Here is a 26,694-nt window from a genome sequence, read left to right on the forward strand (position 1 = left end):
TGGTGACGGAAAAAGGAACTTTGCAACTTTTTTTTCAAAAATGCGTTTTCCAGTTGCGAGGGCAGGCCTCTTTGCCTCCTGCCCGCAGAAAAATCATTTTCAAAAAGCTCCGAGCATCTGTTAGGAATTAAATTCACTTTCGACATTGCTTCGCGCGTAACTGCCGCTACAAAACGTTTTAACTCTCAAAATATTCGTCCGATCCTAAATCAGAAAACACTTTTTGATAAACGTTTTTCACGAAGAATCGAGTCTAATTATGGGATGGTCCGTATTATCCACTCTTGATTATAACCAAACTGTTCTACTTGTCCCAGCATCCTCCCCTTGATTTTTCTTCATTTTATTTCATTAGTTTGTTTTCCCATCGGCATTTGCTTTGTTGGTAACAACTGTTATAAGTATATGTAAAAAATTTTGAGATTTCATTTAATAAACTTTTAATTACAAGTTTTATTTTAAATTGGAAAGTTATTGTAATGACCTGCCTGGAATCTTTGGTCTCCTTGTGGCTATTTTTCTTTTTTACATGTCTGTTTGGTATTTAACTGTAGCGCGAACAATATCTGATTTGATTGAACAATTCATAAGTTGCGTAAAAATAATAAAAATGAGCCAATGAAACAAGCATCCAATAATTATGAGTTTTTAATAATGTACAAGACCTAGAAAGTGATTCTCATTGTTTTTCCCCCTCTTTGAGGAAAATAGATTGTTTCCTTTCATTATCTTATTTTACACAAATTTCCATTGACTTTTCCGCTCTTCTCGACATAATGTTAAACATAGGCTTTGATCAAATGGTTTTTATACATATATCCGAAAACTGAAATGTGTATAATATAAAAAAAAAAGACGTGTATTTTTATGGTTCAAAATTAATCTTTTAGGAAAAAATAATTATTGCACAAATTAAAATAATGTCAAATTATCATCACCTCCCACATGCACAGCACAAAAATCGGTGTATTTCTGACATAAAAAGTTCTATAAACTATTTGTAGTTAAAGTAATTTGAAATCGCTGAAAGTTTTCAACTCAATTCAGTTCATGAATAAATATCTAAAGATATCTTGATAAGACTATGTACCATATTTCATAGAAACACAGTCTTGATTGTTAACAGGATTTGGACCAGATTATAAAGAAATGTCTGAACTAATACATTGAAAAAGTTGATCATAAGCTTACACAGGTCTGCAATTACCAGAAGTTACAGTCATCAAAAGTATTCACAAATCAATTAATCTATTAATTGGAGATGGAGTGTTGTAAATAAAAACTTGGAGTTGGAGTGTAATTTTTTTGAATGAAAAAGTATTATTGAAATCGACAGAGAAGGAGTTTTATTTTATTATTTGAAAAGTTACCGGAGAACTTTACAAACAGGTAAATAAAGTGTTTTATTTTGCAAGAACAGATTTATGCACTCGAAAAACCAAAATTTGTCTTTTCCCATACTTGACATCCACATTTTTATAGGCAACTTTCTTCAGCCTCATTGGGCATTTTGCCTGTTGTGGCATTTGTATTCCAGAGAATATTCTTCAAAAGATTATTATTGAGAATTTTACATCTCTAGTCTTCCCATGAAATTTTGAATTTTCAGAAAATTTACGATACCATCTTTACTATTCGCTTTGAAATTCAATGGAATCTGTACACTTTTATTTCATTTGTTTCCAAGCATATGAAACCGTGACGACTATTTACAAAGTTTTCTTCTTAATAAATTGTATGTATATTATAGTATACATGTTATGTATATTTATATATATGTACATTTGTTGAGAGCACATGATAGCAGTCTTTTTATCTTTTTAATTACGAAATTTTGATCTCTCAGTCTCTTTCTTACTTATTCGTGTCTAAATAACATCTTAAAAGATAACGATGAGGTAATTTGTTTTTTAGATAAAAAGAAATCCCTTTTCTTGAATGAGAAAATTGTAAATCCAAAAGTAAAGACAAAACGAAACAAATCGTTGAAACACATATTTCTAACAAAATGGATTATCAAAATGCCTAAATTCTCAGCATAAAAAAAAGAAAAGAATTAAGCATGTTTTTATCCCATTTGTACCTGCTGTACTCATTTGATTGCAGCTTAACAAGAAAATGTATGTGTTGCAAGGTTTTTTGGAAAAAATACCCATGGGCACAAATGGGTAAATTGAAACGAAACGTTTCACTTAATATTTTGAAAAATTTAAAGCATCAAAATGTGATATGAACTTTATATAATGATACCATACTAAAACTAAAAGAGACTGATCAATCTCGATGCTTATCAAAGACTTAGATATTGTATCCGTCAACACATATAGGTTTTGTTCATTTTGATATATTCAAATTACTAATCGATTCTTATTTTAACCTAAAAACGCATTGATCTCTCTCTTTATTGATTTAATCAGTCACCAAAAAGACTAACTAGAGTTAGGTTTTGGTAACTCTAGTGGAAGTAACGAGTCTTTCTAATATGCACAACACGCACGCACACACACATTCACATGAAATTCATACATTATTCGATATGAAAATTGTTCCCAAAATGCTTCGAAAATTTTTTTCTCTCCTAATACTAAGTGTTTAAAACAGTTTTGATGATTTGTTGTGTTTTCTGAGGGGGGCAGGAAGCTAATACATTTTTTTCTTTTTCCCACCTGATCCAAGAAACTTCACCTTCATGTAAACTGAAATTTACTGTTGCTGTCACTATCAAAGCAAAGATATAAACTTATTCATTTCATTTTAGGCAGCTGATGAAACAAGATATTGTTAGCCTCTTGGTCCTATCAAACATATTGATTCGAAGCAAAATTTGATCAAAATCTATTCACTCAGATCATCACGATATAAATGCAATTAATGAATTCGGACAAAATGTAACCAATAGATTCACATTAATTCTTCACTTATTATAACATTAGCATAAGATTACAGAACAGCAAACCCTTGTGTGTGATTATCCAAAATCAAAGTTTCTAAATAATTGAACATGTAAAGGGGTCCAGTATCATCTATTCTAACTGCGATTGAATGAAATTTGTGCAATCGTGCAGATATTAACTGGGTGATTTTCAGTCTTACCCTATACTTGGATCAGATGGGAAAAAATAAGCCTGATGCATTTCATTTTGATCAGGAGATGAAAGTATTACTAAGTTCATTTGAAGAAGCAGTGACCATTCACTGAGATTTTTTTTTCTTTTTTGTTCATAGAATGAGGAATTTCGTTGATCTGAATTCACCTCAGTAAACAGAACGCTTAAGAAAAAAAAATGTGCTAAAAACTATACAGAAATTTGTATTGTCTGAAAACGTTACAGATTTTCATCAGCATATGGACCAAGATGTGTATATTGAATCTGTATAAATGCTATTGATATATATGTATGTATTTTTAAAAAAGAAAACTCAGATAAAATGGATGTTTCACATGGAGCAAAGTTCATTAGCGAGATCACAGTCTTTCCTTCTTCGTTTAGTTACTCGGTGAACGTGGCTGATGAGTCGGTGATGAAAAATACTATATGCTGATTCATACAATGAGATGACAATGAAACCAAAGACTTTTCTGCCTCTCCTTTTGTTGTTTTCTATACTTCGAGTTGTTTTGAACATGAGAAGACATTGTAGAATAGAAACTCAAGCTATATATATATATATATATATAATATGTATATTTTTATATATATAACTACACTGACGCTGTGCCATGACGGCAGCCACGAAGCTGCACAAGTTTTATTTCCACAGAAGGGTCGTCGTGACTCTGATGAAATAAAGAGATATGATTATGTTGTTTTCCTTTCACCTCTTTCACACTGGCTCACTTTTTCTTCATTACAGAATTGAAGTCTTTAGAGGAATCGCAATTCACACACTTTCGTTCTCGTCAGTTTTTGTTTCACAAATTTCAATATTTTAATTATAATGTTGCACTCTGGAGGAAAAAAAAAATCACTGATTCACAAATTTATTGCATGAAATAGTCCGGATGCTCCGTCGGAGTATCCTTTTCAAACCTTTTTGCTTCTTCTTGCATACTTTCTTTAATTTTGAGGATTGCAGCTGATTCGTTTTGGTCCTAGAAAGAGAGAAAAGAAAATCATTACCTTGGTATTCAAAAGAAGAAAAACTAGAATCTAAATAAATTTGCAAATTACAGCAAAACTCAACGTCTGTGAAAGAATCCATAAAGACACATTATGTATAATATAAACATTTACTACGCATAATAAAGTAAAGCGGGGTTATAACAAAGATACAAACGTGCATACAGTACGATGGCCAAATAGCAACTGACAAACTGACAAGTAGTCCATATTACCGCATGAGGGCGCTGTGCTCAATACGAAAATTACATTACATAGCATCAACACTCCCCCTGAATGCAAATTTGCATTGCTTACAAAAACTGTAATTCAGAAACATTACGTAAAACTAAGCAATTTCAGACAGTTGACGTGTTTACATAGTGGGAGACCTTTGGTTAAAATATCACCTCCCATCTTAGTTGTGGACACATATTCTAATGATATAATATTTTCATTTAAAGCATCTCTAGCAAAATGATGTTGGATATCGATATGTTTAGTGCGACTATGATACACAGAGTTTTCGGCTAACTTTATGGAACTACGATTATCAACAAATATTTTAATTTCACATATATCATGCATTCCTAACTCTGAAATCCCTTTTTGTAAATAAATGGCTTCCTTAACTCCTTCTGTGAGTGCCATGTACTCCGCTTCAGTTGAACTTACAGCAACAGTTTTTTTGTTTACAGGATTCCCATGAAATTACAGTTCCACTTAGTACAAAACAATATCCAGTGTAAGATTTACGATCATTATTATCATTTCTCCAATCTGCATCTGTATAACCATATAAACAATCATTGCAACGTTCATAAATTAAACCATAACTAAATGTTTTCTTCAAATATCTCAACACACGTTTTGCAGCGATACAGTGAGAATTATCAAAACACGTTAAATATTGACTTAGGTAATTTAAACATGTTAATGAAACATGTTAAATACTGACTGCATGAGCAATATCTGGTCTAGTACAAACAGCTAAATACATCAAAGCCCCAACGAATTCCCTGTAAGGAAAATCAATTTCTTCATTACCGTCAGACTTTTTGAGCTTTGTGCTAATGTCTATTGGAGTTGAAACTGGATTACAATCTGCCATGTTAAAACGATCTAAAAGATCTCTAATATAACCAGATTGAACCATTGAAATTTCTCCATTTTTCTGGTTGAACTCCACACCAAGACAATGTTTGACTAGTCCCATGTATTTAACAGATAATTCCCTTTTCAAATGCTCATTCAATTCAAAAATTGTATCACAATCTTGAGAAAATACCAGAATATATCATCCTCATATACAGTTAAAATAGTTAACTTACCTTTACGTGACATAAAATATACACAAGGATATCAGTAACAGTATTATCAAAACCAAAACATTTCAAAATTCGATCAAGTTTCAAGAACCAGCGTTGCCCAGACTGTTTCAAACCATATAATGTTTTGACCAATTTGTATACTTTGTTACTACTTGATAATTCGTTCAACATATTTTTAGCTTTCGCAACTAAATCATGATCCTTTTCAGCATAAGCAATATCACATAATATGTCAATCAAATATTGAGGGGACATTCCACAAAAATATTTTCTTCAAAAGTATCATTTAAAAATGCAGTTGTAATATCAAAATGGTCCACATTAACATTCAGTTTTAAAGCTATAGTCATTAACAATCTGATAGAGCTTTAGCAAGCAACAGGTGCAAACGTTTCGCCAAAATCTACACCAGGTTTTTGATTAAAACCTTGACCAACTAGCCTAGCTTTTCTACGATTTAAAGATCCATCAGCATTATACTTATTTGCCACAACACAAATCTACTACCAATTATATTACAGTTCTCAGGATAATCAACTATTACTCATGTATCATCATTTAAAATACACTTCAGTTCTTCAGCTAATGCATTTTTCCATTCCCCTGAGTTCAAAGAAGATAGTGCTGAGTCAACGGGTATCTCGGCTGTCTGAGCTGTATCACAATCCACTGTTTGATACCGCTTCCGATGGCGTCCTCTTGAACCGGTATGAATCGTCTTCGATCGTCCTCTGCCATGCCTCATTGAACTGCTGGTCACAGTCTTGTCAGCACTCGTATCTCCATTGGCATCTTCAGATTCTTCGCAAACACCATCATCGGGGTTGACCTGGAGTAGTGGTATTTCAATTTCACGATTTTCGGATTTTGACTGATTTTCGGGTTCGAAGTCCTTGAATCGCTCACCAGCAATGTCCGTAAAAGTCTCGAAAAACTTGACACTTCTAGATATTTCCATTCGTTTTTCATCAGTCAGCCAAATACGAAAAGCTTTTGATTCTTCAGAGTATCCAACAAATACACCTCGTTTTACTGGAGCTTCAAATTTACCCCCTACTTTTGTAATTATTTCAAACATATGCTTTGCAGCAGAAGACTTTGAAATAGCTCACATCAGGAATTTGGCCATTCCAAATTTCAAATGGCGTCTTGTAATCAAGAGTACTTGAAGGACATCTGTTTCTGATATAATTTGCCGTTTATATGGCTTCAGCCCAAAAAGAAGTAGGCAACTTCGATTGAATCAAAGAACATTGAGCCATGTCTAACAGCGTACGATTTTTCCTCTCAGAAACTCCATTTTGCCTAGGAGTATTTTTAACACTTAGTAATTCCTTCACTCTTCAAATAGTCATTGAATTCCTCACTTAAATATTCACCACCGTTATCTGATTGCAGCACCTTAATTTTACAACTAGTTTTCTTTTCCATCAATGCTTTCACAGATTTGAAAGCAGCAAGCGCCTCGCTTTTGTGTTTCAAAAATCTAACCTCACATCAACGTGAATGATCGGCAATAAACGTTATGAAATAAGAAGCTTTACCTTTTGATTGTGTTCGCATAGGACAAAAATATCGGAGCGAATGATCCCAAGCTTCTCTGAACATCTCATGGCACGATTCGGAAAAGATGCTCGGCTCAGCTTTCCTTCAATGCAGGTTTCACACACAAAATCGTCCGGAAAATTCACGTTGACCAAACCACTGATTCACAGCCCTCTCGATATCACAAACATTTAGATGACCCATTCTTTCATGCCATCTCGTGGGATCAACTTCCCTTTTGTTCGCGAGTTGAAAGATTGCTTGTAGTTAGCTTACTTGCTGTAGTTGCCATTTCACTGCTCCGTAGGAAACACTAGTCTCCGATTCTGTCAACAATCATACGTGTTTTAGAGCTAGCATTCCATAAGACGACTTTCTCCCTGCTGAAAGTCACCGTAAGTTCTTGTAAAAAGAACTTTCACCACAGACATCAAATTCGTATGCAGGTCGGGAACATAAAACGCGCTTTCCATATATGCCTCACCATCTCGACCGTTGATTTTTGTCTTGATATCCACCTTGCCTTTTACAAGTACTTGAGTATGTCCACTATCCGCCAGTTTCACGTTGCTTATCGTCGAAGTTTCCAAATTCCTTCTGATCCTTGCACATATATATGACTCGTACAGCCACTATCCAAACACTATAGACCAGTTTCAAAAGAGCCTACCGTATTAGTTTCCAATTTATCTGTCATCAGACCCACTGCTGGTGTGTTTCGATGGCTCTTTCTATTTATCTTTATTCAAATAACACTCTGAAATTTTATGGCCTACCTTGTTACACCGGAAGCACCGAAACTGCTTTCTTTTCGTGAACAATTTCTTCTTGGCATGTACCGAAAAAGCACAATCACTTTGCCGTTGATTACTAACACCACGTGTAACGAACTCTTCGTTAAATTTTATCCGTAATGCGTCTGGTTTCGGCTGGTCGTCTCGTGATTCAATTGCACAACAAAAGTTCTCGAAGTTCTCCGGGAGACTATACAACAGCATGATAGTCAGCAAATCGTTGTCGATATGTATGTCCAGTTCCTCGAGTCAATCAACATCAAAAAAGTTTCGCAGATGGTCTTGAACATCTGATTCTGGTTTCATTTTTAGATGTAGTAACAACTTCAGAAGAGTTTTCTTTACGAGCAGGACCTTTCCACTGATAAATGTCCTCGAGCTTCTGCCATATTTCCTTTGCAGTTTCACATTTCTTTACTTGCTTCAACTCCAACAGCTGGATTGAAAGAATAATGTCCACTTTTGCCTTATCGTCCCCATTTTCCCATCTTGAGAGTTCTGCTCCCTCAGTAGGTCATTCACCCATGACGTATGTCCATTCATTGTTTTTCACTAGTAAAGCTTTCATTTTATGCGTCATGTATCGTAATTGCTTTTTCCTAGTGCTTCGATCTTCCCGAATGTAACCGCCGCCATCTCTTTCGTCACTACGTTGTTTCTTATCTCAAAAATGAATCCTCCCTTTTATTAAGGTCTATGGGTGTATGCCTGAAGCCCATAACCTCTTAACGTCTGTGAAGGTGAAAGAATCCATAGACACACATTATGTATAATATAAAGTGGGATTATAACAAAGATGACGGCCAAATAGCAACTGACAAGTAGTCCACATTACAGCATAAGGGCACTCTGCTCAATACGGAAATTGCATTCCATAGCATCAACAGAAACCTGTCTAAAACAGTGTCTTAAACGGAATAAAAATATAGTCTATTCAGTGATTAGTGCTCTGATTTGCACCTTTATAAAGCAGAAATTTGTCTAAAACAGAATGTCAAGGGACTGATAATGATATTCCGTTTCATACAGGTTTCACTGTATAAGACACCTTGAATAAGATTATTTAAAGAGAAACTTCACTCACATTCTCTTGACCGTAACCAGGTAGACCATAATCTCCCATCGGAGGCCCTTCTTCCCTCGGGGTACCAGGACCATTTGCTGGAGAGTTTTTCATACCATCTAGGGCATCTCCTATGAAATAAAAATCAATTTGTAATTTCAAGCAGTCTTTTGTGTGAGAGAGTGTAGAAACACAGCTCTATATTTCCGTGATAGTCTTGATCTCAGCCATGGTTATATCCATGACAACTAATTGAATAGATTCTCACCCGCAGAAGATATTCCATTCATGACTGGCGGCCCCATTTCAGGTCCCATGGGTCCCATTGGTCCTTCAGGTCCAGGTCCCATGGGGAACTGTAAAAAAAAAACATTCCCATTAATAAATGCATTGTATATAAGATGGTTTTTTCAAACAATTACAGGGTTTGGGTGGTTTATGGTCCCAACAATTAGATGGTTTTTTCAACTAACAAATTAACTGTATGGCGAGGTAACAAGAGAAATCTATTTATTCAAATGTTACTCAACCTTTTTAGCACTCCCAAACAATATTTCCATATTCTGTGAGCATCCATGATAGAATGTGTACCTAATTGTATAACATCACCCAATAAACTAACTCACCATCAACAAGATGATCAGCATATTTTGCCCCCCAAAAAAATTGGTTTGCTTCTTATCTATTGACTTTTCCTTGTATATGTATGCCTGACATGTTCACCCCAGTGCGAGGACAGCTTGAGATGCATTTGTTTATAATTTTACTTCGTAAAAATTACTTACCCCAGGTATACTACCTCCAGGTACAGGCTTCATCATCGCATACATACTATCGCCACCCGAACTCGTCGAATCTAAGAAGAAAAAAAAAAATGGTGATTAGCTGTTTTAATGAAACCTCTATGGGAAAGTGTAAACTACCATGACAGAGCAAAATAAAATATGAAACATAAGAATCTTATGGCACTGAAAGTATTTGAAGATACGTGAAAAGGATCGCTTATCCATATCCTTATCGAGGAAAAAAATGTAAATTGCATTTTCTATTGTTAGTCCATAAGCCAACTACTTTGTTTTGGCACCACCTGGGGTGGCAAATGTTGACTATGTTTTTCTTGTATGGTTTTATGCTTAGATCGAAAACATTATGTGATGGTAATGTCTAAGTGGTATTTGCATGAAAAAATCATTTTTATAGCAAAATGTTTTCCTAAAAAAAAATAGTAAAAAGGTACCAATCAGGGTGGCACGTGCTGTGTTTTTTCTTGTATTAAAATAAATACACTGATAGCATGTGCCACCTTGATTGGTACCTTCTTACTATTTTTAGGGAAAAAAGGCAATTTTTATAGTAAAAACTATATTTTTTACATAAAGTAACCACTTTGACATAGCTATCATCACATATATTCTTGATCTATGCATGAAACTGTACACACAAAAAACATAGTCAACCCTGGCAGTATAAATTAAGCTCATTTTTGACTTTGGCTCGTGGACTGACTATATATAGGCCATTATCTTCAACTATCCCAAATGCTATAAACATAATCCATGGCTAATAGCACAATTCATATATTCATGTTAGTTTTTACAAGAAAAATCGTATCATTATTTCTTAAATTTAAAAATGGAAAAATAATTCATTTTGTTGTTGAAAACAATGCAAAAAATTTTCTTTTTGCCGATATGTTCTTCGAAATAATGGAGACTGCCTTACAGTATTTTGAAATACTTTCAGCATCAAGTTTTTGAGAAGCACCAGCAATATAGCAACAGTATCAAATCTGAGAACTCATCAAACTATACAAACTAAAAGATATCACATCAACTAGGGTGACTTTGCCAGGTTTCAAAGAAACAAAAAAAATGTTTTCCGGCAGTGAAAAACTTAGTCGACTGTTTGTGGCACTGCAGAGATTCAGGCTTTCGCTTTACATGTAAATGAGGTGACCTGAGGTTCAGTTGCGTTTCCTGATAACTGGTACCACTAATCAGCCGGTTTTTTTAAACAAGATTCAATACAAGAAAAATTTGTAGACCTCAAACTTTCATTTGTGCAGTCTTTTTGATAACGAGGTGAATCCCCTACGGTTGTAGTAGATGTAGGGGAAAAATATTGTACCTTGAATATACACTGCTCAAAACAATTAGGGGGAGCACATGGTTTTAACAAAATTACGCAAAGATATATACCGATAAGTAACATAAAATGAATCATCCATAATTTAAAGCCTAGCAGGACACGGAAGAAGAAAACTTCATATGCAAATCAAAGTTCATGACGTCAAAAACCAGAAAAATGAGATAAGGGCAGAAATCGGGATGTTGCAGAAACGTCTGTTTTACTGCCGGAACTGTGAAATTTGATTGCGCAGTATTTTTTTTTTGAGACAAGGTGACTTGAGGATGTCTCAACAACGTGATTTACCGGAATCCATGGCATGGCGTGTTATAGGCAGACTGGAATCCGGGCAAACACAACGTAGTGTCGCGGACGCTGTTGGAGTCGCCAGAAGTGTTGTTGCAAGGCTGTGGAATCGATTCCAAGAAACAGGAAATGTTAGACGTCGACCAGAGCAAGGTCGGCCACGCGCCACTACAGCAACTGATGACCGGTATGTACGGTTAACAGCCCGTCGAAACAGAACAGGGAATGCTACGCAGCTGCAAAGACAGTTGCTCTTGGCAACAGGACGAAGGGTGTCCAGCCAAACAGTACGTAATCGGCTTCATGAGGGAGGGCTCTATGCACGTAGGCCAATGGTCTGCATTCCGTTGACCCCACGCCACCGTGCGGCCCGAAGAAGATGGGCTGCTGAACATCGAGATTGGGAGCAACATGATTGGAGGCAAGTGCTGTTTACAGACGAGTCCCGATTCAGTCTGGAGTGTGACACCCGACGTGTTCTGGTATGGAGGGACAGGGGCACTCGAAATAACCCCGCATTCGTTCATGAAAGGTCACAATACAGACGAGCTGGTTGGATGGTATGGGGTGGAATCAGCATAGGCGGACGTACGGACCTGCACTTTGACGGCCTGAAGGTATGCAGACGAGATACTGCGACCTCATGTCATCCCTTACGCTGGAGCCATTGGAGATTCCTTTGTTTTCCAGGATGATAATGCCCGACCGCATAGAGCTCGTCTGGTGGAGAACATGCTTGAAGCTGAAACAATACAGCGTATGGAATGGCCAGCGTGCTCTCCTGACCTGATTCAAAACATGTTCGGACGACGCATTGCTGCGCGACCAAGGCCGCCTGTTACTGTCCGAGACTAGCAGATTGCACTTCTTGAGGAGTGGAACAGTATTCCCCAAAGTCTGATCAATGACCTCATCGCATCCATGGCAAACAGGTGTGCAGCAGTCTTAGCTGCTCGAGGAGACCACACGCCCTATTAAAACTCATGCATCATGTCTAAACAGTACCTTTTTTTTATCGTTTACATGTAACCAAATTGTTGCCCTAAATCATCTTTTCATGTTTTTTCCATATTTTCAAAGAATTAAAGCTTAATTCCAAATTTTTTTACGTCTTTCTTTCTGTATTGCGCATTGATACGCGTGTACTATCCATTGTATACCAATACGTGGCTGTCTCGCACGGTTTTCTTCACTTTTTTGCTTGCTCCCCTAATTGTTTTGAGCAGTGTAGTAAACCTTGAAACACTTGAAATAGTTTTGACAATATTGCTTTCTAACTGATGTTTTTGGTGTGCAAGAGATTAGAAATACATAACCTCACAAAACTGAATATGGTTTCAGCTTTTTGTCTATGGCATTGACAGAGATTTCGCAAGTAGGCACATAAAGTAAAAAAAAATTGTGTTCTTGTTTCTTCTCAGCATTTCAAAAGTCAAGTGAACTATTTATTTAGTAATTATAATCTATGCAATTCTCCTGATAGACCATACCAATTGCTCATTCATATATACCAAGAATCATGAAAAATGCTATTAATATTTTTCCCAAATGATAGAGCATCAGGTACCTTGGAACAGTATAAAACTTGAAATTTACCTAGTTTACCTGGGAATACTCAACTTACACTAATTTTATTACTTCATTTTTTGCTCTTAAATGCAATTCATATTTTAAATTTTATTTCTGCACTTTTTCCTAACGAAAACTTCAGTTATTTCCATTTTTTCCTCTTCCATCAACCGCCGGTTCGTTCCTAGTCAAATTTGTTAGGAAAAAACAGTTTACAGTGTGGGATGTGTCACCAAATGAATTTCCTCAGGAAGAGAGTTTAGAAAGTATTTTATTGTTTATAGGTGCCAAATGCAGAAAATGTTGACATCCATGTATATTGTATCTCTAATGCGTGATTGCATTAGAGATACAATATAATATCTGTGATGTAGACATCGCTCCCATATTCTGGAGAAGGGCTCCTAGGCCGGGATCTTTGGCTGGCCTCCAAGCCAGACTTCTCACGGGCCATTCTATAGTGAATTTATAGCATAAAAAAACAAAAAATGATGGTAACTGTCCCGAGGCTCAGTGAGCCTCACCCTTGTGGAGGCCATGAATGCAGATCATCAAAGGAACTAACATAACTGAAGATTTAGAAACATAATTTTAGTTTCTACAAGTATAATAAAGACTAAGTATGCATTTCACCTAAATAAATTTTTACCATTTTTATTGTCAATTTTGTGTATACACATTAATAGTCATATTTGTGTCATTACTTTGATGTTTTATACTTCAACATATAATTTTATATAGAAAATACTTATGTATTATTTTTCCTGTAACATTTGTTTTTTTTATCTTTGTGATTTTACCCTGTTCCAAGGTACAAGACCCCCCTTGTTGTGCACATTTACTAAAAATGAATTTAATGAAATTTTATGGTAAATGTTGACAGAAAAAGTTTTAAAAATAATGCGCCAATATATAGCAGTCTTCCTTAAAGAAGATCGTAAAGCAATTGGATTTTGCATTGGTTTTGCATCTTACTTAAAGATTTTTATTTTCAGTGGGTCCTTCCACCCTCTGTGGGAACCATTCAACATGTAGCTTTTAGTCCCTTAACTCAAACGTTTCCCTTTTGATTCCAGATTTTGTTTCCCTTTTCTTTCAATATTAGATTTAATGTATTTCCTAAAGATAAAACATGCTTGGAGCTTTGAACTATGCCAAGTTGTTTTCTGTGTTTAAATACTTATATTGCAGTGAAACCAAATGACATTTGGCAAAATTTGCCTAGGCTTTTCCCTTATGGGACGCCAAATGATGATGATGAAACCAAATGACTGTTAGCAACAGCTGCTGGAGGGGATCAGTTAATTTTTCCTATTTTCTCCTTCGTTATGTTCAAAATTTGAATTAGTTTTTCATTTTTTCCAAGAAAGCTTGCATCCTTATAATAACATATAAGTTTAATTTTAACTTTAATGTGTAATTTCCTAATTCATTATGTTTCGGGGATCCACTTTAAGGTAGAATCATAATTAAGTCTGATGTTTTAAAAATAAAAATCATTGCGCCATTTTGCATCATTTTAGTCGTCATTGTGGTTCTCTCCTGACACTCCTTGTTGGTCACATCACCCTAAATCCACTCATAGCTGTTCATATACACAAATCAGGATATGGGCAAAGTCACCCAGCATAATGACCAGCATGAAATGACATCAAAAAGAAGACATCTGTTAACCCTACATAAATCATATCTACAAACCATGAAATTTTTTAATTAAAATTTTAAAAACTGGACAAAGTCACTCCAGTTAACAGTACTGACTGTTACATTGTACTTTAATGTATAATCAGTTTCAGAAAACACACAATTCAAGCAAAAATTTAATTATCCGAGAAAACTGAAAACCAAAAAATTTTTTAATAAAATTAAATGTGAAAAATTCTTCTCGACAACATAAATGATTGGATGGTAAATTTCCTCATTTTTAAACAACCAAAAATTGCATTACTTGTAAAAACCAGCAGGTTAAACACTCGGATAATCAAATTTCTTGGAAGTTAAGTATCATTAGTTTGTTATAAAACCTATGAATTTGAGATGAAAAAATTCCAAGCACATGCATAAAAAAATGTACTTGCACCACACTCGCATTCGAAAGAGAAAAAAAACTTCCATAGAAAGGAAACAAACATAAACCTGTGCATTTAAACATGAAAAACATGCAATGGAAACAGCATTAGCACTTCCTACACCAAAGTATAAAAACAAAAATATATTTGCTTTGTTATATATAAATATACATGTTGCATATGCGTGACTAACGGGGTGAAAAAAAAGAAGATGTTATATGTGTATATAAAATGCCGAAGGACACCATAATTGGGAGAATCTGCAAAACAAATATTAGTAAACAAATTAGTAAAGTAAACAAACCAAAAACAAAAGAAAAAAGAAGTGAATGCACCGACATTACACCAGTGTTATTCAAATGAACCTGGAGGATAAAATAACGTGAAATTAGTCCATAACCTGCTTTTTTTTATTCCACACAGTAAAAGAAAATATGATTAGAGAAGGAAGGGGGGAGCTTATGCTACACAAAACTTGCCATTTCGTACTGCTGTGTTCCCATAATCCCTCTCTGATCCAATCATAATAACTGAACTGTTTCCATTTCCCGTGCACGAGATGCACACACACATTTATAGATGTACGAAATGGCAAAATCCGAGCAGCATAAGCCGTGCACGTTAATTGGGCATAAATTACGGTATGAATGAAGAGGTTGAAATGAAAAGGTAGATATTGTGATATTGCGGAAAATAAAGAAAACGCCAAAAGCTAGCAGCTTTTTTATTATTCAAGTTTTTTTTTTAATAAGATCAAATTTTGCTTTCCCATTATTTTGACTTATTCACCTCTTCGTGGAGTGGATGCGTTCATCCTATGGCTGGCAGGAGAATATGGATCGGAGGAACCTGAAAACAACATATGAAGGTGCGATGTAAGTGCACGAAACAGAAGCTGTAATAACGAGATTTGACTGATAGCCTGATGAGTGAAAAATCCAGTCAAACCCATTCGAATTCATAGGAGCTTCATGCAGTTTGACTGCAACATACGTATCAAACAAACTTCCATTACCATGGAATTTGTTTGAGATAAGATACGCAATGATTTAATGTAGCTAAAATTTGTTGGCAAAGCACTAATATTTAGCAGTAACCGTATGAAGCTCCTATTGACTGGAAAATGCACTAGACTATAAAAACAAAGTACACTCACACAAAAAAAAACAAAAAAAACTGACATTGAAATCGCACATGCAAATATACAAGAAAAATATTCGATAGAATGAGTGTTTGAAAACAAAAATAAAACAAACATTATGACAAACACAATGAAAATAAAATATCGGTCATGTTTAAATCACTATTCAAATAAATAAAAAAACTTCTCCATAAAAAGAGATTGACATTTCATCAAAGAAACATGGAAGATAAGTGACTGATACTCACCTTGTGGACTTTGCATGATTGGTGTTCCTGGACCAGGGGGACCAGAACCAGACACTGGAGGACCCTGAAGAGCAAAGAAGACAAAGACCCACATCATTAGTCATTAAAATAACACAAGGAAGTTTGAAATTCTACTACTGAGAGCAACTGGAAAATGTCTTTGAAAATCTCTATTGCAATAAATAGTGACTGCCGATTCATATTTTTATGCTCTATGGATTGAGGGAAAACTTTAAAAAGCATAAATCTGATGTAGCAACTTAGTCATTTGGGGGAAAAAAAATAAACATTCGCTCAATTACGCTTGAACCAGCATACACTAATTTACACTTACTGTCTTATGCAGTGTATGGGCTTGGAATATAACATAACACAATAGAAAAACAAAAATTCTGTGATAACTCACCCCATAATGGCTTCCAGGAGATGCTGAGGAATAATTCATCTGAAATGGAAATAAAAAAAGAACGTGTATATAATAAGCATAAATAAAAATCAACTTTTAAAAATCCTTAAACTAAGCATTAGATGAATACGAGTAGGGCTAGGATTTCTATGACTTTACATATTCATATCGTTATTTTTTACTTGATAGAGTATTTTTCATGCTTTTCAGTCATTTTAAGGCGTTTTTCATGAGTCTTTTTGAGGTATATTTCCATTTTTTTCTCTAGCATGTTTTTTGCATATTTCAGCATTTTCAATTGAAAATTTTTTCCCCAACCATCTTAAACTCCTACTTTGAATATTGAAGGACCAGACACACCCCGCTTCACATCTCATAGATATCGAAGCAGTCCTGAAAGATGAGTGTATCACAATAAATCTTGAATAGATAAATATGTAAATCATCAATGCTGCGCATAATAAGTCTTGATAAAATCTGGAATCGTGCATTAGTTTTAAGAACGTCCCTGCACACGTCGGTTCATAGAGAGCCACCAGCTCCTCCTTATCCTTTGTCATGGTCTCTGACTCGTCTACTCAACTGAGGGGCCATCCTCTTTTTTGGTCATTTACCTTCTCAGTGGTGGGTAGTGTCTTGTTATTGAGAGGCAACAGGTTAGCGATGGCGAAATACATAAGGTCCACATTCTCAGCCCGTGCAAACATCTTGTTGTGAAGACGTGTAGTAGTGATAAGTATGTAGTGAGGTTGTAAGTTTGCAGGGCTGTGCGTGCATGCACACACATGCAAGCACACAGCCCTGTGTTTCTAGATATGCCTGTTTTGTTTCTGCATTTTACTAAAACTGAACTTTTTGTTTCTGGGCACCCAGTGGCATAGTGTAAAACTTTATGAATCTGAATAGGTAGGTCAGCTAGTTGCGATAGCAATTTACTACTACCCCACCACAAATGCACTTTGTCCACATTCCTCTGTAGAACTTTTATAGAATCGGTACAAATTGAAATGTGTGTGTGTTAATGTTGTGAATCTAATGTGAAGTTTTTTAACCTGCGTAATGTTTGTTATAGTGCTTCCATCTGCCATCTACTATGTGTTAAATGCAATGATAGCAGATTTTACCGTTGCAGGCCTGTCGCTCTCTGTGGCAAGACTTTTTAACGGGAAGATCGGCTTGCATTCGCACCTTGAAGTTGGGAACCACAGAAAACCAACTTCAGCCGACAGTCACTAGGTCAACATTAGGGTACAAACCAGGGTCCTCACTATGCGAGTCCTTCAACATGAGTGATCCCTCACTCACCACAGCAATTCCCTACTGAAAGAGACAAAGGACAAGATAAAAAGGAGTGGGTCATGGTGTTCTGGACATCTGTACATTCATTCTATTGACACTATCAATTCCTTCTCCCTTTTCTCCAAGCTGGAAATGAAATGTTCACGAGGAGACTTGTTGCAAGCTAATCTTGTCCTCAAGATCAATTCCCATTGTCCCCCCCCCCCCAACATGGCTGTGAATTCGATCACCCAATTGATTCTGGGCAGGTCACATAGATAACAAGGCCTCAATATTTTCGCATCTTTTGCAGTTTTTGGGCAAGGCAATAGCTGGTGTGTGTGTGTACGAGGACCTGGGGGAAGTGTATCCTAAGATCTCTTTTCGTTGAACCTGCTGGTGTTACTGATTCTGTAATATACATATGGACGTTAGTTAGTGCACTAAAGTGGAATTCCAGTCGAAGCAACAACTAATTTTTTTTAATAGTATCAATTGCATTAACGTTCCTCATTATCACATAATTTTTCTAAAATTAATCTTACCAGAAATATAAAAGGAAGATTGTCTTTTATTAGCTACATATGGCACATTTTCAGTTTTTTAGAGCATGTGTGTGTTTTCGGTTTTTTCAGGGCATAAATGAATTTTTCATAGAGAATTTTCCTGCACTATTGGGTATGAAAATCCCAGCCCTACATATGACTGATGCTTCTAAAGTGGAAATGTTGATAGAGAAAGAAATGTGGAGAACTAAAAGTATTGGCTTACTGTTGATGTGTTAGGTTGCCATGGCCTTCCACCAGGACCCCCTGGCCTTCAAATACAAACAAACAAACAATTACAAATCTTCATTAAGAAAAAAGAAAAACATTAAACAAAACAAATGCCTATATTGTAAATACACCCCATGACAATTGAGGGTTTGAATATTATGCACACTGAAATTGACACAGCTTCGCTCAAATCAGCTCAAAGTTTTATAGGGATTTTTTTTTATACCTAAATACTGAGCGAAGCAACAGGGTAATTTGAAACTAAACGGATGCTTTAAATGTCATAAACTTACATGGACATTGATGATGGCATGGATGGTCCTCCTGGGCCCATAGTACTGTTTGGAGGAGGTCTCATGCCACCATAATTCTGAAATGAAATGGAGAAAAACATGAGTAATCAGACTTTTTCCCACTTAAAAACAATTGCAATTATATTCGAGAATCTTCACCATAACACTTGAAGAAACAGAACTAAAAACAGCTCAGTTTCTTCAAATCTAAGAATTTTGTTACCACTTGAATACTTAGAAGGAAAAACAAACTTGTGCGTGAAAAGAAAGATATATCTAGACAGGCTAACATTGGTTTAAAGCTCGTCAGTAGTGATGAATGTTCAGCTTTGGCATGGGAGGGGGGGATTCAAAAATTTATTTTTATTCTTTAAATTTTAATTTAAAGTTCATTAAATATAACACCTCAGTGGCATTGGAACCTAGACGGTTCTGGCCACATGAGGTACCCCTCCCGAAGCAACATTCCAAGGTCAGGGAACCCGTTAATAATTAATGAATATTCAATGTAATCCTAACCAGCATACGCCCTTGTGGGCCGTACATACGGACGTCTAGCAGCCCCCACATCCCTGTTTTCATAGTATCGGGGAGCCAATAACGAAACCTTCTTTCCGACACAAGTTCCGCGAGCTCACCCATGTACTATGCAATGAAGCGTCCGTAGAAACTACGGACAATCCGTAGTGGCAACTCTGTATATCTAAATCTAATGAATTCAGTGTAAATACTTAGAAAATTACTAATATTCATGAAGTCGGATTTTGACTTGAGGAGTGTAATACCCTGGTTTGGTTGACAGTGAATGCGTTGGTTTAAATTTAGGGCCCCCATGAAGAAATCTGGCCCGGAATATTCACATCAGACTCACGAACCCCAAAGCAGAATGTTTTCAATTGTTTCGCAACATCCTTTTTGGCTAACTGGAAATTCGACAGTAAAAATTCCCATAAGTGTTTTCCACTTTTTTCCTTGAAATTCTTCTAGAATCTAGAAGCAGCACTTGCTGATTGTTCTGTGACGTCATCACAGATTTTGGCATATTCTGCTTTGGGGCTCATAAATTAAAGGTTGATTCTATAAGAGCAAATAAACATAACATTAAACATTTTATTTTATTACTTTTTTTTTGATACAGTGATAATCTAAAAACTTACTCCAGGGTTCATTGGTAGGGGCTGGCCTCTAGGTGCACTCATTCGGGGATTCATTGGGCTCATACCTGGAGGACCTGAAATTCATATTCATTTCACCGAGAGAAAATTCATCATTAGCTACGTTAATTATGATCATACAACAGATTCAAAAGTACTCAAATAAATATAAAAGCAAAATGAATTGGTTAACTTTTGCCCTGGAATTTCGGGATTTAAAGCGTTTTTTATTGATGAGATTTCTAATGTACATCATGTGCGTGATTTTGTATTTTTTTTCTATCAGTGGTTTTGAAATATGGTAATTTTCTGCCTAATCCTATAAAGGATGCAAATGATTTCTTCGCCACGTTTTTGTTGGGAAGAAAATGTTGATTTTCTCAATTTTTGCTTGACTACTTCTGGACCAGGGGTGCACAAGTTCCGGCTCCGGCTAAAAGCATGAATACATACAACACAAAAAAAATAAATGGGCTGACCATATTTCTTTCATAGGAAAACGGGATCCATACCGGATATCCCCAATTATCACCAAAAAATCGTCAGGTGCAAGTATAGATGCCAATTACAGCCAAAGAAATTGTCAAACGCAAGTGAAGTTGCGACTTGTTCCCAAAAAAAACATGAGAAGCAAGTAAAACAGCTAACTATTCGCTAAAAATACTGAAAACTTGCCCATGGCGGGAAATAATGTTATGAGAGATGAATACATTCAGATGACTAATTAATTATAATAGTCATGAAAATAATCGGAATTCCTTATTTTAGTAAAGAAAAAAATTCATTGTTAAAAATAAGAGGAGGGGGGGGGGGAGAACGGGACATTTTGTAAAAGATTCGGGACGGCTAAAATTACGAAAATGTTCCGTAAATATACAAGTGATATAGTCACCCGCTATATAGGTACAAGCCGTTGGCCCGCGAGCGGCAGGAATGTCGCATATCTGGCCCGCGGACTGAAAAGGTTGTGCTCTCCTGTTCTAGACTATAGATAGTCCCCGCATGAATTTTTCAGATCGATCAGAACCCAAAGAACATTTTAAAACAATTTGGCTCATCTCGAGGACTGCTCTTAATCTTATCAAGTAATTAATGGAGTAAATTGATTTCAAGTAGAGAGAGAAAAAAGTTCTCCCTTTCCACTTGATGCATTAACACTCACACCCCCCTCTCTACCCACAAACAAATGACGCAGTTAATACAGGGAAGCCGATATTCAGAACCAGACATTGACAGCTGCTGCCAATTCCCGACAGCACACAACACACGTCACATTAATTCCGGTCACGAAATACATCGTCATCATTATCATCGATTTCCTTCTCGTGGTGATGTAATATGAAGTCGCGACTGGACGTAAAAACCCATTATTTTTAGTGCTTCGGTTAGTTTAATCGAATGGGGGGGGGGGTGTCCGAAAAATTTTCATGTAAAATGAAAAGAAATCCATTTCAGACAAGCTCCGAATAAAGTTTGGGTGGCATTCAAAATGCTGGCATGAATAGGATATGAGGAGCGCAGGCCCTAACAGACAGACAGCTCAGGGTTATACGTCAATTCCCAACTGAATAGAAAGGGGGGGGGGGAATGCCCATCAGGACTTCCAGACGAACTATCGATGAATTTTAGATCGAAACGACGATATTACGTATATTTTAATGAGATTCGATTCACGGCATCATGTTATAGAACTCCCATCTAATGTGCATGAACACCTCAAACCCGCTTTTTTCCTTACAGAGTTTCACTAAAGACTGCGCCCTGGGGGGTGAACAAGCTAGGCACGTATGGACTGGCTTGGGGGGAAATGAAACCTATCGGGAAAAAATACATCAATATATTGTATTTTCCATCCAATAAAAGTTTCGAAACCAATTATATGCAGATAGGCATTAGTAGGAAGAAATTATTTTTTGAACATCAGAAAAATGAGTTTTGTGATCACTCTTTTTAGGGGAAAAATTCAACTCTTTAACACCGTCACACAATTAGTGAAACCTGGATATAACGATAATCTGCGGATCAAGAAAACATTGCCCTATCATGCCCTAACATCCCTCTACAATGATATGTAGATATATATGATTACTGTTATATCGAGAGGCAGCATACGTCAAATTATGCTGTTGTCACCTTTTGTAAATCGGCATTGTTAGTACCACTAGAGAATGCGCTTTTATGTATTTATTCGCCGCAAAGTTTCTAATTGATTAGTTGATTATTAAAATTCAGTCAGACGCATTGCTCCCCCGTAAAGTTGTTTACGCCGTGGCGCATTGTCTTGTCATACCCAGAAAGGAGCGATACCGATTGCTTTCGGTGATCCTGTGGTGCGAAATACCGATGTAATAAGGCGCATTCAGAAGAACGAAAACAAGTGACCAAGTTGAAATCAAATTCAAAACGATTTTGAGCAAAATTATTAAAAAATGTCGTCATAGCGGTTTTAAAAAAATCTCATAAGATATCGTTATAGAGGGATTTATCGTAGCAAAGAATGTCGTTGTAGCGAGAGAAGTTTAACATTAGAGTTGGTGAAAATCGCAAACAAAAGTTGAAAAAATATCGTTTATCATTAATTATATCGAGAATCGTTATAAAGAGGTTTCACTGTATCTCATAAAAAAGGGCGATTGAAAAAAAAATCAAATACTTAACAGAGATAATGGAGAGTCATGCACAAGCTCATCAAAAAAATAGCGTAAGGTAGGATGAAAAAGCTTTTTTAAAAAAAAGCTGAAACAGAACTGAAGGGAGGCACACATTAATAAGCCGCAGCCATTCCTGGAAAGAAAGAAAAATCTCCAAACTGTTTTCCAACACTCAATTATAATTCTCAAGCTCGCTCCACCGAATCCCCGGATCACTTTTTCTTTCTGGAGTTCTATATCAATGTTTCATTTGTGATACAACTAGAGCATCTAAAGCGGAGAAATACAGTCAAACTCAGTTATAGCGTCAATAACTGACGGTCCGGACTGTTCCCATAGAGAGTAATGTGAATGAACTACTTGTAACGTCGATGAAAAGCAGAAATAATTTTTTTCTGTCTTTTTTGTGTTTCCGTTTCAATAACAGTTTTCCCCCAAGAAGTTCCAAAGATTAGAGCTGATCACATCCAGGGAGAGAGAGAGAATGTTCGTTCGTTCTATTAATATCTAAAGTTGGGAAAAAAATATATTTATTGCATGTTTGACGTTCCGACTTGGTCATTGTCATGGCCACTACGCGAAGCATTTCTGTACTTCGCCCTACTCGACTAAATTAAAAAAAAAATCAGTATATTCATCGACGTTTACTTTAAATAATCAATACTAAAGTAAATAATAATGTTTACTCGCCAAAGGTTATTTGTAAAACATATTGTTAATTTTGTCGACATCTGACATGTTTCGCGAGAGTTGGCGATATTCCGTATTAATTATTCTAATTTCCCGTGATTTCCTCGATCAAATAGGTCAGTCATGAAGAAATTAAAACTTCATGCGAAGTAAATGATTGCCTCTGACTATATATTTTTTTTCTTTTCAATACCACACGCGCACCTCCTCCACATCCATCTGGCGACACTTTTAAATGTTGCAAAACCAACTAAAGTCCTTTTTTCTGCACTTGGCATCTGAAAACTCCTTAATCGATTCGTGAAACTCTATCATCTTTAAAACACAACGCTACATCGAGTAGACACAGAGAACTCAGTCTTTCGTGGGGTTATCGTTGCTCTCAAACAATTTTTAGCAGCACCAATTTGCTAAATGATCTCTCTCCCGAACAACTAGTGATCATTATGCAGGGGCCATTCAAGTATTATGTCAGCAGATTTTTATCCTTTTTTTGACACCCCCCCCCCCAAGTCAAAACTTTCGTCAGCTCTGCTTCCCCCCCCCCCCCTACTTCCTAACGCACACTGGGATCAGAGACGTACCGCAGGATCGCCCTCCCCCATCGATCAGTAATTTATTTTTGATGCAAAAAAATATGTAAAAAAAAATATTATCGGAAGAAAATACCTAAAAATGTTATTATAATAAATTTCTGTTGATTTCAATGCTATTTGAAGGCTAAGAACCCAAAATTTCTCTTCAAGAAATTCATTGCAACCCACCCCCCAAAGCCTTTTGTGTCCCATCGATTGCGCGTACGCCTCTGACTGGGATTGCCCTTCAGGAATATACATAGGGCGGCAGGGCGAAGGTAGACAATTCTCCCCCCGATCAAGACACCCCCCCCCCCATCGATTCGATGCTGATGTAATACTTTAATGGTCTCATATGTTCCAAGAACAATATTGACACTTGGTGTAAGATATTACTAAGCCCTTCATCGTGAAGTAAAATTGCCTGTTGAGATGGAGCGACACATGGCCCGAGCTTGGTAAAGGCTGCAAAATGGAAAATTTCATCGGCGAACACTTTACTGAAATCACGAGGGTGGGAGAGGGCATAAGCAATGGTTAATTTCTCAGCTTCAGCTCTGAACTCTGCAGATAGATTGCATAAATCAACTATGACTTTGATCCTATCATACACAAATTGATATATACGACCTTAAGTTGTTTCCATTTCTGAAGCTAAATTACCGTTTTAGAAAAATTGCCGCTTTATTATCACCCCATACGCAGAAAGGTCCAGGGGTGACTCCTATCAACTGCCATTCAACTTGCTATTCAATGTGTGCACGCACTTCGTTCTGAAGTAGGGTCAAAAGAAAAATGAACATAGACATAGTTGTCACGGGCTCAGGGTAAAACACATTTGAGTGTTAGACAGATGTGTTAATTTTGGTAGGGTAGGAGGGAAGAGGGAAAAAATAAAGGGCAAATTTAAAACGGGGAAAACTTAATAGGAAAAAAAAAGGAGTTGGTGGGGGGGGGGAATATGAGGAAAAGATATTTTGATTGATTCAAGAGAGAAACGGGGAGATGCACAGCAAATATTCGAAGGAAGGCGGTTGTAGTAGTAAGCAACATCATCAACACCTACCTTGCCAGCCAACAAACTCCCCGCCGTCTCCTGTTAAAGACGAAGAGAAAAAAATAAAAAATAAAATAAGAAAAGGAAGAGAAAGAAAATAAAAAGAAAATAATAATAAGGAAGTAGGAAGAGAAAAAAGGAGTTAGTAATTACAGAAATATTCAAAAATATAGTACGTGGGGGGCCAGAAATTATAACAATACAAATGCACAACAAAGTAATATAACTCTTCACAATTCATAAATACAATACATGGATTTGTCATTACGAAATATTGCGCAACTTTTTGTTTTCTTAAACTTCTTAAAATGTTTCGTTGTTTCTTGCAAAATTTTCTCTCAAATATCCGCATGAACGTGTTTAAAAATGCTTCCAAAACACTTCTGAAATTCGATTATAATTTCATGTTTTAAAACATGCAAATTATCAAAAATGCTCAACCCATGTGGCTGTGGGAGTCATCTGAATATGCCCGTAATAAATAAACAAAGATTTCAGGTGGCCCACGAAAGATTATCAAATCACTTAAGTGGTCCGTGGCGCATTTCCAGATTATTTAAGTTGCGCCCGACTGGCGTGGTGGTAAGACGCTCGTCTACCACCGTGAAAGTTGTCGTCAGGTCCCGGGTTCAAACCGGGGGAAGGGAGGGGGGGGCGATAGAATATAGATAAAATATTTTCCCTAACGAGCTGGAAGCGATTTATGGTGCCTTCATCTCAAAACCAACTTGTTAACGTAAATACATTATTTGTGAAGGTGTTAACACCCCCCCCCCCCCCCGTCAGTTTCGGATAAGAAAGCTGCACTGTTTTTGCGTTGTACCAACTGCTATATTCAAGTGAACGTGGTTTTATGACGCTAACTTTACCGGTTTCAATTAAAACAAACGAGAGAGGAAAGTAAATGAAACGATGTCAAATGATGGCTTTGGGGGGGAGGGAAATAGCGGCATCAATTGGGATTATAAGTAATTCAGTTTTATTTATTTTTCTTTCCTTACCTTGCCTCGTGGGATCCATGTTATTTGGGATCATCGGCTGGCCTGGAACACTTCCAGCAGGCTAGAAAAAAAAAAGATGAGAAAAAAAACTGAATTTTTTTCCCCCTCGTACATAACACACTAAGAAGCAGGGGAAAAAAACAAGCAGAAAACGTCAAGTCAGCAGAACAATATCGAATTGCAATACAAGATGTCACTTAAGGAACTTTCATTTATATAAATGTCCACAAGTAAAGAAAAAAGAGGGGCAGAAGATGATGGCAGTTCACGCGTCGGTAGTTCGCCAAAACAACCGACAAACGCTTTTTACTGCCTGCCATCAGTTTAGAAATGTCTTGTTCAGCAGAAAATTACTTGGCGCCTTATAACATAATTGGTATTAGGAAAGTAGTTTTTCCTTTCTTTTTATCCCAAATATATTCTCCACATCATGTCGAAACATGAATAGTGCTTAATACACAGTCCCGTCGATGAAATAACGAGCCGTAAACAACTCATTATGTCAAACACTAAAGCATTA

The 26,694-nt window shown here is 36.4% G+C and overlaps 1 protein-coding gene across 1 annotated transcript in view; it reads right to left on the reverse strand.

Moving 5' to 3' along the window:
* Positions 1-635: 635 nt before the first annotated feature.
* LOC149063734 (single-stranded DNA-binding protein-like) overlaps positions 636-26,694 on the reverse strand; it is a 29,327-nt gene continuing 3,268 nt past the window's right edge. The window contains exons 3-14 of the mRNA XM_089255669.1: positions 26,175-26,235; positions 25,183-25,212; positions 20,204-20,277; positions 19,047-19,123; positions 18,749-18,794; positions 16,700-16,738; positions 16,294-16,357; positions 15,694-15,753; positions 9,619-9,689; positions 9,102-9,189; positions 8,855-8,964; positions 636-4,093 (exon numbers count right to left, since the gene is read on the reverse strand). Of these exons, the coding sequence (XP_089111795.1) occupies positions 3,983-4,093; positions 8,855-8,964; positions 9,102-9,189; positions 9,619-9,689; positions 15,694-15,753; positions 16,294-16,357; positions 16,700-16,738; positions 18,749-18,794; positions 19,047-19,123; positions 20,204-20,277; positions 25,183-25,212; positions 26,175-26,235 (831 nt within the window). The 3' untranslated portion in view covers positions 636-3,982. The remainder of the gene's footprint in view (positions 4,094-8,854; positions 8,965-9,101; positions 9,190-9,618; positions 9,690-15,693; positions 15,754-16,293; positions 16,358-16,699; positions 16,739-18,748; positions 18,795-19,046; positions 19,124-20,203; positions 20,278-25,182; positions 25,213-26,174; positions 26,236-26,694) is intronic.

This window comes from Pholcus phalangioides, unplaced genomic scaffold (genome assembly GCF_987345545.1).
Source record: "Pholcus phalangioides strain wild (caught in Gottingen) unplaced genomic scaffold, Ppha-v1.0 ptg000067c_1, whole genome shotgun sequence".
Taxonomy (NCBI): domain Eukaryota; kingdom Metazoa; phylum Arthropoda; class Arachnida; order Araneae; family Pholcidae; genus Pholcus; species Pholcus phalangioides.